Here is a 15,866-nt window from a genome sequence, read left to right on the forward strand (position 1 = left end):
CCTGGCAATGAGTTCTACAGGTTGACTGCGTTGTGTGAAGAAATATTGTTTGTGTCGTGGTGAATTTGTAGATTAGATACTGTCCTGTTTGGCAATTTTTTAGGTGGTGGTTGTTTTTTTGTTTTGTTTCGTTTTCTTCAGTCTGTGCAATATTGATGAGCGTTGTCTTTTCTTGCCTTTCAGTAAGTCTAAAAGTGACTTGGCTATTAACCTCTTTAGGGGAAAGAGCACCTTATCGCGCTGTATGGAGTTTTAAGTTCATCACAAACATTGAGAATCTTATGAAACAGTGCATTTATTTGCATGTGATTCTGTAGGCCTGATCTGCACACAATTTAGCCTTCTTAATGCATGTGCAATATTGTATATGATATTACATCTACATTCATCCCAAAGGATTTCAGATCATATACCACTCTAGTGTTTAGTATTATCAGAGTAGGCTGCACTTAACAACACTTCAGGACAAGCGGAGAAGAACACTCCACGTCACTGAAACAGCAGAGTAAATTTTACATAGCCAGAATGGAACTACCTGAGTTGGAATTTTCCTGAAGTAACCCTGTAAGTTTATTTTTGCAATAAGGCGTTCCTGAGGCTTAACCTCCGGAGTGCCTGTCCCCTGGGTGCTTTCTCCAGACTTCGTCACAGGGTGTTTGACCATCGGCATTAGCTGAGAGTTTAAATCCTGGGAAGGCCTGCACCAATCCAAACTCGGCTAATAACTCAAGCTGAGCAATGGGGGGAAGCCAGGGGTTCTAGTTCACCACTTCTGGCATTGAAAACCTTGCATTCATATCTTCACAAATGAAATGATTTGGGGACCATGCTCCAGTGGATATCCGTCCACATCAAAGATTCATCAGACAATTTGATATTAACAGTTGCTCCCAGGAGTGGAAGGATCCAAGGAAGGATTGAGATGTTTGGGTAATGTAATGTAATGCCAGTATTTAGCCAGCACTACTAGTCCCTTGCTTTCATGTGCACAGGAATTACAATATCAGATCAGACCAGCAGATGGTGTAGTTTTTTGCTCTGTGACAGTGGCAAGTGTTGGATATTTCACAGGAATGTGCAAGAAACCCCATAGTAAACAGTTATGGAACCACGTGTGCGTAGTGAAACTTCCTCCTAAACCCTTACGTTCCCCCTCTGAACGAAGTGGTCCCACACTCTTCTTTCTGTTCACATGGAAGTGACTCCAGGCTTCTGATCTCTTTATTGTCCATCTCTGAATCCTTTGTTTCTGCTGTACCTTGCAACTGTGTGACCCAATTGAATGCAGGACTCCAGGGGAGAGGGTAATCGGTGTAATATTTTTAGTCTTCCTTATACGACTCTCTTGATTGCCATTGTCATTGAGCAGAAGTTTTCATTGAGCTATCCCCAGTGATGCTCAAGTCTCCTTACTAAGTGGTATTGATTTAGAGCCAGCAGTGTGGACAAAGTTTAAATTTATTCCTTCCAATTATTCCTTCCAATGCAGATTACCTTACACTTGTCAAGATTGAGCTTTTTAATTTTCCCCAAAATATTAAGGGGGGGGAATATGCAGCTTTCCTGCAGAGGAAAGTACCCAGCCTCTACAGTGGCTGTCCTTAAAATCCTGTCAAATAAAACGTGTTGTAAAATGTGGTGTTTGGATTTAAATCTTGCAGACTTTACCAGATCACATTTGATACAAAAATGGCCACTTAAAGTCTGATTGGGCCCATCGAATACCTTGTTCCTGAAACTGGTATAGTAAAGATGTGTTGGAGCTCTGATCATTCTTAGGAGGAAATAGGTACTGCGTGTTGGTTTATCCAAAATGTGGGATGCGTTCTACGTTCTGACATTTGGTTTGTGGGAATTTTGGTTTCACTATAAACATCAGGAAGCTGACAGTTTAAAGAGAGCCCAAACCTAGATCCTACATGCCAAACGTTATCTGTGTTTAAAAAAAACAGGTGGATCTCCATAGTGGGGTTGAATAGCTTAGATGCGCTGTTTAATAGCTTGATGTAACACTTATATTGCTGAATCATCTCCTCTCCTACTTCCTGTTGGAGAGATTCTGGCATTATTGGGGTGGAGGGGAGGAAGGGGGTTGCAATATTTCCTAACTATGTCTTAAAGATACACGGTCTCCATTTCCTTTTTTTCCACAGAAAATAAACCAGCAAACTGTTCCTTGGCACAGAAGGTCTATAGTGGGATGGTAAAATAGTTAAGACAGGCAGGGATTTTGACTAGCTGCAGTTGTTGACTTGTTTGTTCTTTGTATAATGTATTGGCTTCAAACACTTCGTTCCAGGTGTCCTTTCCGTGGAGGGCTTTGGGGAGCAGCTGTGAATAGAAGTGTGTAAGTTGGGCACAGTAAAACTGTTTCAAAGAATTGCAGATTTTTAAATGATGCAACTTTCTATATTTCTCAATGGGTCATTTGTAATATGCTGGCACTCTGGCTAGTTTCCTTGTTAGTTTTAGTTATGGCCATACACTGGGAAGCCAATAAACCTTGTTCTCTATGATGTTTGTAGAACAGCTGTAGCTGCATCCATCATTAGAATAAGTCGAGTCCACATAAAGGCTTTTCACTCTTCTGCCTTTTATCTTGCTGGCAAACCTACCACCAGTGTCTTCCAATATAAGTCAGTCAGTAAATCCTGCTGCATAACTGGGAGGCTTTAGGAAGCAACATGAGGGAGCTGAATGAAGGGGCTGCTGTGAATTTGTTCTTTTGTGCCCAGTTGTTTCTGTTAAATTCTGACTTTTTTCCTCTGCACAAGAGAAAACTCCAAGTATGTCTTTGCACAAGTCATCCGCATCAAAGTCTTACAAGAAAGTTTATTCAGACATTGAACTCCAAAGTTCTCCACTCCATTATTCAAGCATGATGGAAACTGGCTTCTGTTCCCTGCCATCTGCAGGCAGGGAGCACCCTCACTGCAGGTTTCACAAATGGTCTTTTTCAGCAAGATGCCCACCAGGAATGCCAGTTGTAATGAACTTGCATTTCCAATGCAGTCACAATCAGTTCCTTTTGAGACGAGTGTCTTACACTTGCACCATTTATATGGCAGATCAGAGAGGGTGCCATTCCCTTGAGCATTTGTTTTCTTTACTTTGCTGACCTCAGGAAATGACGGTAAGCATAATTACAGGATTTAGTCTAATACCCGCATCAGATGTATGTGAGCTCCAGAGTGTGAAATTGAAAAATAAAACAAGCTTCATTGCTTGATGAAAACTCCTAATATACAGATCACTTTGGGGGTTTGTTTGATTTCATGATATCCATTTAAATAATGATTTCACCTTCCTAAGTGAGGCTTTGCATAATGTACAGTATATGGGAGATAGTTCCATAGTCTTGTAAAATGAGTCTTGTATAAACATTATATTGTGAAAATGGGTTTAAAAAAAGATTCTTAGTATAGAAAAACCATGAGATTACTGTCAGTATAAACAATATTTAATGCCTTTTTCTCTGGCTTGTGTAATCTGTTCTTTGCAAAGGTAGAGCCATGAAAATCTTTAATTAGTTCTCTGTGGGACTGACCTTTCAGGTGTGTGTGTTTAGTCCTTTAACTTTGAAAGTCAGATTTTATATTTTTCAGGGCTGTCTTTCTTTTGTTTTAAGTTCTAAAATGTACATGTTATACTGCTGAGCAGACAGATGCAGGTCGCACATCGATAACCTTCCATGTTATGTCAGTGTTGCTGCACCATTTTGCTTGCATGTCATGATAAAAAGGAAAAGTCTCTGAAATGGAGGGCAGGCTCTTGTATAACTATCTGTGGTATGATTCCATATTGAAAAGCAAATATATTGTGTGTAATTGATAATTAAGTTGGTGCTGTTGAGCAACAGGTCCTGCTGGCGGCGACTTCATCTGTAACAAATATTAGTGCTCTTGAGGTTTGTGTTAATAAGTGTATGAAAGATAGGCAGAAAACAGCCATGTTGTGGTCAGCTCAAAGTAGAATTTGGTGAAATGGTAAGAACACTGACTGCTGTCTTGCTTAAAGATCTTATTTCTAGTATTCCTACTGTAAAGGGGTGGGGAATGTGGTCATAACTAGTTAATTAAAATGGCATGCTTAACTAAGGTACAGTTCCTTTGTGTTTAACCTAAGGTAGTGGCTTTTTCCTGGCTCAGAATACAGCAGTGCAAGAACAGTATTCATCCATCTTGGTTAGTACAGTGTTCTGTCTTGATGAGCAGTTCATTAACCTCCGGGACCAGATTCAGGCTTTGGCGCATTGGTTGCAGTAGCTGGGCCCTGTTGGAGGGTTAAGTAAATTCAGGAGGAGAGTTTGATGTTGAAATATTGCAGTTGATTTGAAATGGCAACTTTGTTCAGAGAGCCTTAAAAATGAGCATTTGTTCTAAAGTATTGTTTTAAAACTAGTGGTTTTACAGACTAATGCAAGAGAGATGTGGTATTAAGTGACTCTTTTAAACAAAAAATCATATTCTTCATAAATACATACAGGAAATATTTTTTTTTTTAAATCATCATAAAATGAAATCTATTCAAAATCATTTGTCCTTTATCACTTCCTGGGATCCATTGCACTATTCACTGTTTCATTATAAAAATATCTAAGGTCAGGATAATGAGTTAAAATAGCCTGAAGTGTGTCTGGCAAAATGTGTATTTCTGAGTTGGCATACGAAACATACCTTAAAATGCTTTTTGCCCTCTTGCAGTTTTGGAACTGCTAATTTATGTAGTTTTGTTCTTTCGGGGTGGGGGCAGGGAATCAGCAAGATGCCCCAAGATAGTTCAGTGACTTCTAGCTACGTTTTTTAAAGAACTCTTAAGCCAGTAGGAGTAAAGGATCTGAAGCTATTGCTGGGGTCACCTCAGGACTTGCAATTAATCCAAATGTTAAGAAGCACATTTGAGATCGTTGCTGTTACTAAGGCTTCTGATAACAAAAGGTTTGTTTCTTTAAAAAAAAAAACACCTCATAATTTCAGCCGCACATCTGAGACTCTGTCACGTTATCTGTGGTTGAAAGAGAGGTTTTGGTGCTTTGTGCCTTCTAAGGAGCTTGATCATCTGTTCACCTGAGACCTCCAGGAAATGGAAAAACAAGCTCCAGGTGTGTTTCACTGTGTAGTCTAGAAATATAGTACTCTAGATTCCTGAAGCACAGGCTGCTTGAAATGCTCAACTTTTGTTTCTCAAAATTGCTGCCAGATGTCACCTCTACTGAATCCCCCTGTGTTTTTGAGACCAGAAATGGCGGTTACCACCACTTTGGAAGACTGAAGGAAAAAGGCAGTAAAAACCATTCTTAGAACCTGTGCAACTGAACATACAGAATGTGAACCTGACAGCTTCAATGCCTGTGGAAGACTGTGTGTCAGGATGTTTGTGAACCTTACCCAATGTATGCTACGTCGTTCTTTGAAAAGAGGAAGTCTGTTTTATAGGTTAAACTTAGAAGCTGAGGCCAGACCCAGTGCCTGGGACCCGCTGCTAGCATTAGGGCTCTCTATGGAGCAAATACCTACAGCTTCAGAACGGATGGTGGCAGACTCACTGAAGAAGCTGATATCTGAGACGTATTTAAAAGTATTTGTTTGCAAAGACTAACTTACAGTAGAACATCTGTGACTTTTGCTAGCTTTATGTTGGCTTGTCTAAGTGATGTCACTGTGCCTTGTAGTAAAAAGGACTCTTTCATGAATTATAGAAGAACACTTGACTAACAGTCACTTATTTCAGGACTCTGCTATTTAGTGATTGGTATTTAAAGGCTAGTTAATACTAATGTAGTAATTGGCTCTTCTGTAGTGCCTTGTATCAAAAGCTCTCAAAGCACTTGACAAAATAAGGCCTCAGTCCCTTAAGTTCAGGTACTTACATGGTCCCCATTACTGCAGTAGCTGAGCTCTCACACTCTCTTTCAATGTGTTTATCCTCACCAGACCCTGGAAGGCAGGGATGTGCTATTCTCCACATGGTACAGATGCAGAACAGACACAGAGGTTAAGAGATTTGCCCATGGTCACACGCGGTGTCTGGCAGAACGAGGGTATTGAACTCAATCTCCCACTTCCTATGCTAGTGCCTAACCAGTGGATTTACTCTCTGCAGGACAGAGGGCTCCCTGGGCTGAAGTACGTATTGCAGCGTTGAAGTTTGGCTAACAACGGCAGTAAACTTAGACAGAGTTAAAATACAAATAAATACACTGAAAACAAACTACATGGAAACAGAGTCCTCTGTTTATCTGACAGAAGTTGTTTCCTCTGCAACAGTTAGTGATCTGATTAAACCATAACTTGTGCAGGAAAAAAGATCTTAGTTGAAAATTACTGTTTTAAAAACACTAACCAGATAAATGTCTTGGGAAAAGAGTTAAAAAACAAACAAACAAAAAAACCCCCCCTCAAACATCTCTTATGCTGTTGTAACACTGAGAGAAGGCTGGAGAATGGCCAGATTTCAAAATCCCACTGTCCTGGGGGTGGTGGTGAGCTTTATCCCCATCACCCCTTGAACTAGTTTGGTTTAACTTGAGTTTCTCATTTAGATGGTTTTTTCTTTCTGTGTCTGCTTATTCGGATTTTTGTCATCAAATCTTGCAAGGGAAACTTAATTCAGTTCAGTTTTGATAGATAGTGAAGGAGAAACTGGTATTGATATGTATTTGTAAGTTTGTTCACATTTGTTACTGATGTGAGACTAACTTCCACGCCCCTAAAATCTTCGCAGTTTTCCAAATTCTCTGCCACGTTTCCTGCTTCAGCCAGCCAGTCTGCTGGTTCTTCTGTATGCTTTCTACTGGAGCTGCTCATGGCCACAGTCCAGGATCCTAGCAAATACTTTTATACAATTCTGTTGCTTCCAGAAAACTGAAAGAATTGTAGTTAAGCCGTATGAAAAGGGTTTCCACCCTTCCCAATCTGTGGTCAAGCAGTAACTTTGTAATTCTTTCACCAATGGCCTTATCACATAGACAGGAAGGAGGATTGGACGAAGGAGATTAAAATATAGTGGGAAGGGAGGCACAGAAAATGCAATTCCAAGAAATATGGACTTTGACTCACGTATGCAGTATAACATCTCTCAGTTTTGGAGATATTCTTGTTGACATGGTGCAGTATCTGTTCATTAATGGCTATGGGCTGATTCTTTGAGTCAGACAAATCTTATGCTCATATATTCAAGTCAAACTGCATATATCACGTGTTGGTGGACTACCAGGGCCTTATTATGATTGATAGTAACTGATGCAGAGAATGAATGTGTTTTGCTACCAGTTAGCTGATTCTAATGCACTGGTAGATATAATGCATTGCCTCTTCTCTTCCTGGGCAGGTGAGTTTCATGGCAACAGCTCACTTACAGCATGTCTACACTGGAGCTGGAGGTGGGTAAATGTACACACACTAGCTCTTATTGAGTTTGTGCACTAAAAATAGAAGTGGATCCCAGAGGCAGGATGGATTAGCAACTCCAAGCCCAATCCCGTCAAGGACCCTAGGCGTGTACGGTAGTTGGGACAGGGAATCCGTCCCACCCCTCACACACTACCTTTATTTTATTTTTAGCGTGTTACCCACACTAGCTTTTATTGAGCTGTCTCCTCAAGCTGGAAATTACACTTCCAGCTCCAGTGTAGAGACACCCTCAGTTGAAGAGGGGTCCTGGCTGTAGTCTGTTTTCTTGATGCGAAGGACAGGGCAAGCACCACAGTAGTGGAAAATAAGTGCTTAATATGGAGGACTGATTTTAAGAGCAGAATATTTTAAGGTGGAAGTGAATGTTTTAGAAGACTATAAGATTTTATAATTTGCTTCATTGGTGATAGAAGGTTTATTACAAAGAACTGTCTACAGAGGGAGCACAGTCAACGAACCTGAATAAAATGCAGAAGATTCCTGGCAATGGAAGCTCGCAGAATTATTCTGGGCCAGCTTGAAATGCTTTGAGTTGCAAGCTGAATCTGAAAGTAAACTGTGTCTTTGTATTCCTCTTGTAGTAACCCTCCATTGAGCGAGGAAATGTTGCCTCCAGGGGAGTGGATGTGTCATCGCTGCACTGTACGCCGAAAGGTAAATCCTCTTATCCAAACAAACTCGGTTCTCTTTGGGTCACTCTTTAGTATTTTCCAAACATTTGTCACTCGTATTTGAGTCTTTCTGCCCTTTTTTCCTCCTACCAACCTTTCTTTTCCCACCCCCACAGACACAGATACAAAACCTTAGAGTTCTGCTCCAGTGTGTGTGAGATCATGGAATCGCAGGAAGTAAAGTGAAGGTTAGACAGCTTGGCAGAGCAGAGAGGTTTTGATTAGGAATAGGTGCATAGAAAACTCTAAGCCAGTCCCAAATTCCTGTACTGATTTTTACTATTAGAAATCACAAAACTGAACTTTTAAATCCAGACTTACAAACATTTAATTTAGTAACATACCCTCAGCAAACAGCAATTTTCCACATTTAATCTTGAACAGGAAAAAACAAACTGCACTAAAAATATCCCAGAGGGAATAATTCTGCACGGGCAAAGGAGATGGACTAGTTGTGACTTAATATGGCTTCCCATCTTTAGTGTCTGATGCTTTTATTGCAGTGCCTCATGATTCTGGCTAGCAAAAACCAAACAAAACTGTGACCCCACAACAATGTCCATAGCAACAGACTGAATTGCTGTGAATTATGACTTCCTTATTTGCAAGAACAGGATGGAGAGATGATTCGGCAAGATTGTGGCTTGGTTTTTTGACATGCTATTTCCCAGGAAGCTCTCCTTGCTAAATGTAAACATGATTTTGCAGCAATGACGTCTTCAGACTGTGTACCCAAGTGTTTAAAGAGATTCTGCACCAAATTATCCAGGAAGCCATTCATATGAAGTGCCACACAAATTCACCTCCAACACATTCTCTTTTCCAACTTGCCACCTTTTATCATGGTCTCTTGCTCCTGGCAAATCACTTGTGATGCTGTTATATCCTGAAGACAGTAACGCTTCAGAAACTTTTCTCAACAATAAAAAGGTCATCTTAAAAAGAGCAATGGCTTTTGCTTTTTCTAACTCTTTTCCTTATCTTGAATGGCTTAGCCCTTAATTTTTGCTCATTCCAGCACCTCACACAAACAAGAAATGCTGCTTCCGGAAAAACTGTATCCGACAAAAGGCTGAGTTTCTGGTGGCTCAAATTTGTTTGTTTTTTTCCCTCTGCTCCTGATTTCTTTCCTGTTTTGTTTGTTTGGGGTTTTTTTTTTGGGGGGGGGGCGAGTGTTCTCCTCCTCCTTTCCCATGTGCAACTGGCTTTGCACATTTTCTCCCTTGGAGGTTCATATGCTGCACATCTCACAGCTTTCATGTAGATTGATGTGACTGCTAAGTCCTTAAACTGTGCTGATGCTGCCCCTTGTGACTCATAATAAATTATGCCCGTTGCACCTTCCAGACTAGGACCACCAAGAACTAATGCTGGCTGGCTAGAGACCTCAAAATTAGGGCTGTCAAGCGATTTTAAAAAAGGAATCGCGATTAAAAAAATAATAGAATACCATTTAAATATTTTTTGGATGTTTTCTACATTTTCAAATATATTGCTTTCAATTACAACACAGAATATAAAGTGTACAGTGCTCACTTTATATTTTTGATTACAAATATTTGTGCTGTAAAAAAACAAAAGAAATAGTATTTTTCAATTCACCTCATACAAGTACTGTAGTGCAGTCTCTTTATAATGAAAGTTGAACTTACAAATGTTGACTTATGTACAAAAAAACTGCATTAAAAACAAAACGATGTAAAACTTTAGAGCCTATAAGTCCACTCAGGCCTACTTCTTGTTCAACCAATCGCTCAGACAAACAAGTTTATTTACATTTGCAGGAGATGATAGTGCTGTCCGCTTCTTGTTTACAATGTCACCTGGAAATGAGAACAGATGTTCGCATGACACTGTTGTAGCCAGTATTGCACGATATTTACATGCCAGATGCGCTATAGATTCATATGTCCCTTCATGCTTCAACCACCACTGCAGAGGACATGCGTCCAAGCATTTGTCTTAACGATTGGCTGAATAAGAAATAGGACTGAATGGACTTGTAGGCTCTAAAGTTTTACATTGTTTTGTTTTGGAGTGCTGTTATATAACAAAAAAAAATCTACATTTGTAAGTTGCACTTTCACAATAAAGAGATTGTATTATGGTACTTGTATGAGGTGAATTCAAAAATACTATTTCTTTTGTTTATCATTTTTACAGAGCAAATATTTGTAATAAAAATAATATAAAGTGAGCACTGTGCACTTTGTATTCTGTGTTGTAATTGAAATCAATACATTTGAAAACGTAGAAAAACATCCAAAAACAGTTAATAAATTTCAATTGGTATTCTATTATTTAACAGTGCAATTAATACTGCGATTCATTTTGAGTTAATCGTGTGAGTTGACTGCGATTAATCGACAGCCCTACTCAAAATTAAATCACAGTTGCTTGCCAAACTCCACCTTTAGTCCCCTGAAAATTGTATGTATTCCATGTTCCTTTCCATACTCACCCACTTTATTGGGGTGGCTTTTCATTACTTTGTTGACTCCCAGTGGCTGATTCTTCATACTAGGCATAGTGTAGGCAAGTACTCTGCATGCTTCTTCGGACACTTGAACTCTTCTGTGCCCCAGCCTCTGCTATTGCAGCCCTTAGCTCCAGTGTTGCTCTCCGGCCTTACCTGCAGCTCCCCACGGACTCTCCTGAGCAGAAGTGGCCAGTTCTTGTGTTGTGTTGGCACATTGCAGTTTTTATGTACTCTCAAGTCATCGTTCTAATTCTTTTCTCGTTTTTGAGTAGTCCTGCTATAAATGGACTCAAACACTGCAAAGCCTGCTGCACGGTGCATTATTCTAAGAGGTGTCATTGGTAAATATGGTCTTCCAAATACATTGGTTGGTTGACTTCTTGAGTATTAATTTGAAACCTGATGCCACTAAATATGTTTCTTGTGTCCAAACTGGATTTGAATCCAAGTCTCCAGAGGTAAAAGGCAAGTAGGCTAACCTCCTCCCACGCTTGGCCGCTCTAACTGCTTTAGTAATTGTATGACTTAGTCACACTAGCAATAACCAATTGCTTTTACTGGCTTAAGGCTAAATGTCATGGTGAGAAACTGTTGCAATAAATGTCTTGAGCTCTTGTTCATGTAGCATTTCTGAAAACTGTTTAATCTTTACTTATGTATGTATCAGGGCCAATGTACTTATTTATCTGGCCTGAGTGGTAAGTGTGATTCTTCATATTCTGCAGAAGCGAGAACAGAAGAAGGAGCTGGGGCAGGTAAATGGATTGGTGGACAAATCTGGGAAAAGGACCACCTCCCCTACCAGTGACACAGACCTGTTGGACAGGTCTAGCACCAGCATCAGGGCAATTGCACATGCCAGGATCTTGGAACGGAGAGCAAGTCGGCCTGGCACTCCCACATCTAATGCCAGCACTGAGACTCCCAATTCAGAGCAGAATGATGTAGATGAGGATATAATTGACGTGGATGATGACTCTGCCATTGCGGAAATGGACTGTGGGCAGCCCCAGCTGAAGCGACCCTTTGAGCTTCTTATTGCAGCTGCCATGGAAAGAAACCCAACCCAGTTCCAGTTGCCGAATGAACTGACCTGCACCACAGCACTTCCAGGTGAGTAAATATTGTCTGCTTGCATAGCTTACTGTTCAGAAATGCAACTGGTGGTTGCAAACGTGCCCTCTGCCACCTCTGTGCTCTCGTTTGTCCAGCTTATGCGAGTTTCTACTGACATGCTTTTCTAATTCTGGCTCTGAGGCCCCCTCCTCGTGAAAGTAGATGGTGCGGGTGTATGCTCTCCTCCAGCTCCTCTTCTGATGTGGCTGCTTCACTGGAACGATAGATGAGTTTTTATTTTGCTCCAGGGCACGCAGGAGGACTTGGAAATCTGTTTAATAGCAAAATGCCGGACTGCCCTGAACTTCAATAGTTTAACAGAGTAGTGTACTGTACAGCCGCTCTCAGACGCCCTCTGCCAGACCAAATGACACTGGCGAGAGGATTTTACTAGCCAGAGGAAGTCTCCTTGTATTTTGTTAGGACTGTTAATTGCCAAACTTTCATTCCCTGCCATTGTACTCTGGAATAGATTTTCATACTAAGTAATAAATTGATAATTTGAAAACTCACTTTAGCCTAGATGTTGTCTCTGACTAAATCTAGGTGGCTGCTTGCTTTCTTGGCTCCTGTCTACAAATGAGACTGGCCTGCCTTCATTTTATCTTTTTATTCCTCATCTCCCCTTCTTTTAAATTGATACCAGATTTAAGTCAGGGCTGTGGTGCCCTAAGCAGCTTTGCTAGCCTCTTCCTAGCTCAGTCTGTTTGTTTCTGCTGGAGATGGATGTGTATATTCATCTGCTCCAGTTACAGTGATTAGAATAGGAGCTCTGTTACACACGAGTAATGCAAAACCTTTTCATTTACTTTTCAGGTACTAGTAAGAGGAGGAGGAAGGAGGAAACCACGGGAAAGAATGTTAAGAAAGCACAACATGAGCTAGACCATAATGGTCTGGTTCCCTTGCCGGTGAAAGTCTGCTTCACATGCAACAGGTACCCAAGTCTCCCACTTCTGGGAGTTTCACTTGGTGTGGGTGAAATTCTGTTGTTTTGTGAAAGAAGTTTGTCATCCTCTGCTTAAATACCAGTTTTGATCTTAAAAGGTATTGGATAAATAAAAATTTTGTAGTAGTGAGTGTAATTTATGGTACATGTAGAGGGTGTTAGGAGAAAATAACCCTCAGAAACAAAAGGCAGAACATCACTGACAAAGATGCATGCCACCAGTTTATGCAGGGGACACTCAGAAATGGTTAATCACAAAACCAGAGAGCTAAATATTTATGCAATGTTGGGTTGTTGGAACAGTGAACCATATCTATGAATTTAAGTCCCAGCCCAAAAAGTCAGTTTAATTGATAGTCTCAGTCATTTTATTGTGGAAACTGAATCACAGTACAGCTATGCTTAGTGTCGTCTTTCACTCTAAGTGAGCTGTCGGAAGAGAGGAGGAGCTTCAGGTAAGCTTTAAAAAAAGAAACCTACGAGATGGCTGATGGCTTCATTAAATGAATTGTTTGTGGCTGGGAAGAACAAGCGTATTTGAAAGAGAACCCCTCTCATGTCCAGTTTTTTATGACCTCTTCCATCTCTCTGAAGTAAAAGTTCCCATTGCAACAGACTGTACCTCTCTGAGGAGTGGAGTAATTGGGAATAACTGAACTCCCTGGAGGTTGCTCTTAGCGTCCATGAGTTTCCTTGGTAATGAGCTTACTGGCCAAAGCAGTAGTGAATGAGAGCAGCGTGTTCAGAACTGCTCGTACAGCTTCTATGGAGTGCATGGGGAACAAAGGACACTGCTCCAGTCCTACCCGAAGGATTTTACAATCCAAGACCCCCATCCTGCACTTGGATCTGTATGGGCAGATCTTTGTGTCCATTTGACTTCAGTCCAATAGGACTCCACACAGATCGAATTACACCATTGTTGCCTAATTTTAGACAATAGCAACAAATAATGCAGGGGAAAGGAAGGATGAGAGCTACAGTAACTTTATTAGGTTACATGAATTGTGACACTGGGGCCACTTTGGTCTCTTTCTAATTATTGGCTACAAGTGATCCCCTCCCCTCCCACTTGTAGCATAGGAAGGTGGTGAGCAACATTAATTTTGGTTTTCTAGGAAATAATAAAAATAGCAGCTGTTTCCCTGTTTCTTTGCAGGAGTTGCAGAGTGGCACCTCTTATTCAGTGTGATTACTGCCCCCTCCTGTTCCACATGGATTGTCTTGAGCCCCCTCTTACTGCCATGCCCCTGGGCAGATGGATGTGTCCAAATCATATTGAACACGTGGTGGTAAGTTTAGAACAGTAAATGGCTGTTAAAAGGACGTGGTCAGATTCAATTTTATTAATGGACTAACTTTTAAAAAACTCAAACTTTTAGAGTTTATTGCTCCTGCATTGGTATTTCTAAGGATGTTTTCAACAAGCAATAAACTCTGACTATACACAAAGTAACAAACTGAAAAAGTAGAATATTGATTTTGCTAATTTTCTTTGCTTTAGTAATTGGTGTTTGTGACTCTGAAAAGCTTGATTTTCAGACAAATGTGATCAAGTTGGCAACCTCTGAGACAGAAGGAAAGCAGTAGATGAAAGTTATTTCTCTGTAGCTCTCAGCTTCTTCATACCAAAATCTAGAACTATCCCCCCAAAACCCTACCCTTTTCTGAATAAGGAGTTCCTTGTGTGAATCAGCTCTCTGTTCCCTCTGCTTCAAGTTGGTGGGGACTATTTTATAGTCAAATATTCATTATACTGATGGCTGGTATCTAAATACATGTATCAGGAGATCGACTGTTTGTGAGATTACACAAGCAGACATTAACTTATTGGGTCACTGAAAGATTTTATCTTTCGACTTTATAAAGTTGTACCCTCTAGCAGAAACAATTTTATATTTTTTGATTCATAAACATAGAGCACTAAAGCTGAGCTGATGGTATTGGTGGTACAGTACCAACTGACTGTGAAAGAGGCAGCTATTGTTTGGAACAGGTATTGGTATCTGTCATCCTAACTATGCCAGTATTGTATCTGCTCTTCCAGCTGAACCAGAAGAACATGACCCTGAGCAATCGGTGCCGGGTTTTTGATCGGTTCCAAGACACCATATCTCAGCATGTTGTCAAGGTGGATTTCCTGAACCGAATCCACAAGAAACACCCTCCCAACCGCAGAGTTGTTCAGTCAGTGAAGAGAAGAGGTTTGAAGGTAAGTGAAAACAGGAAACGTTCTGGAGAACCTTGCTTACATGTTTTAGCATAATAAAAAGGCACGTAACAGGCATGCCCCAGTGTGATGGATTATCAAGTCTCTAGTCTTTGGTGTGTCCCTAGCAGGGCTAGGAAGAAGTGACGATAGCATCTGATCTCAAACTTGGGAGTGGAGTACTGCTGCTTTCCAGTAGCTACATTTAGCTATCCAGCCTACCAATGAAGTAGCATTACACAGTTTTGCCACTTGGTGGCAACTACACATCTTTCAAATGCAACTTTAAGAAATGCTGTTGCCTTTCTAGTGAGTGGCACTCATGCTTCAAAATTGGAAGGTTTTTAAGTTACTAAGAGCTCCCTATATTACTTATTTGTATATGAGACGAAAGCAAGCATACACCATGCAAACCATCCTGTTTTTATGTGCTCTAGAATGTGTAAATATTTTTCTGCAATCACAGCAGGTCAGCTAGCTTAACACCCTACTTTTCAAGAGTCACTACTACAATTTAAAGTTAGTAAGGTTTCTAAATTAAACTCCTTTGAGCAGTAAATGTAAATACACTTTTGGAACAAGTTGGGAAGATAGAAAAAAGTGGGAGGGAATCTTTACTAGAACCTCCAGGCTAAGACTAGATACTTATCTGTCTATGGGGGATGGATGAAGGATTAATGGATTCAAAGCTGCCAGGGCAGAGGGTATCCTACTAAATGTGTGGCTCAGAGCCCCACAGTTGAAAGCATTGCTTTTTGTCATGTACTAATTTAGAGAAACTGAAAAGTTCTTTAACCTGCCAAGCATGGGGTCCAGGCTTCGGTTTTCTTCTGCAGTGTTTGAGGTGGCTAACTTCTAAAGCAGAGTAGAGATATGGAGGAACTTCTTCTGTAGCAGGTGCTGAAGTCAGAAGAACCAGCGCTGCTTCACGTGTTCTAATTTGTCAGCAAAATACCTACCCAATCTAAATGAGGAAGAATAACTCAATATAATGGGCATTTGATTTTAAATAAATGTATTTCACCCGCTT

At 40.6% G+C, this 15,866-nt stretch overlaps 1 protein-coding gene across 1 annotated transcript in view; it reads left to right on the forward strand.

Moving 5' to 3' along the window:
- The window catches only part of PHF12 (PHD finger protein 12), a 44,114-nt gene that overhangs the window by 12,316 nt on the left and 15,932 nt on the right, over positions 1-15,866 (forward strand). Inside the window, exons 3-7 of the mRNA XM_026656478.2 lie at positions 7,994-8,066; positions 11,288-11,675; positions 12,495-12,615; positions 13,787-13,919; positions 14,675-14,839. Coding sequence (XP_026512263.1) covers positions 7,994-8,066; positions 11,288-11,675; positions 12,495-12,615; positions 13,787-13,919; positions 14,675-14,839 — 880 coding nt within the window. The remainder of the gene's footprint in view (positions 1-7,993; positions 8,067-11,287; positions 11,676-12,494; positions 12,616-13,786; positions 13,920-14,674; positions 14,840-15,866) is intronic.

The sequence above is a fragment of the Terrapene carolina genome, unplaced genomic scaffold (assembly GCF_002925995.2).
Source record: "Terrapene carolina triunguis isolate 2854851 unplaced genomic scaffold, T_m_triunguis-2.0 Scaffold231, whole genome shotgun sequence".
NCBI lineage: Eukaryota > Metazoa > Chordata > Testudines > Emydidae > Terrapene > Terrapene triunguis.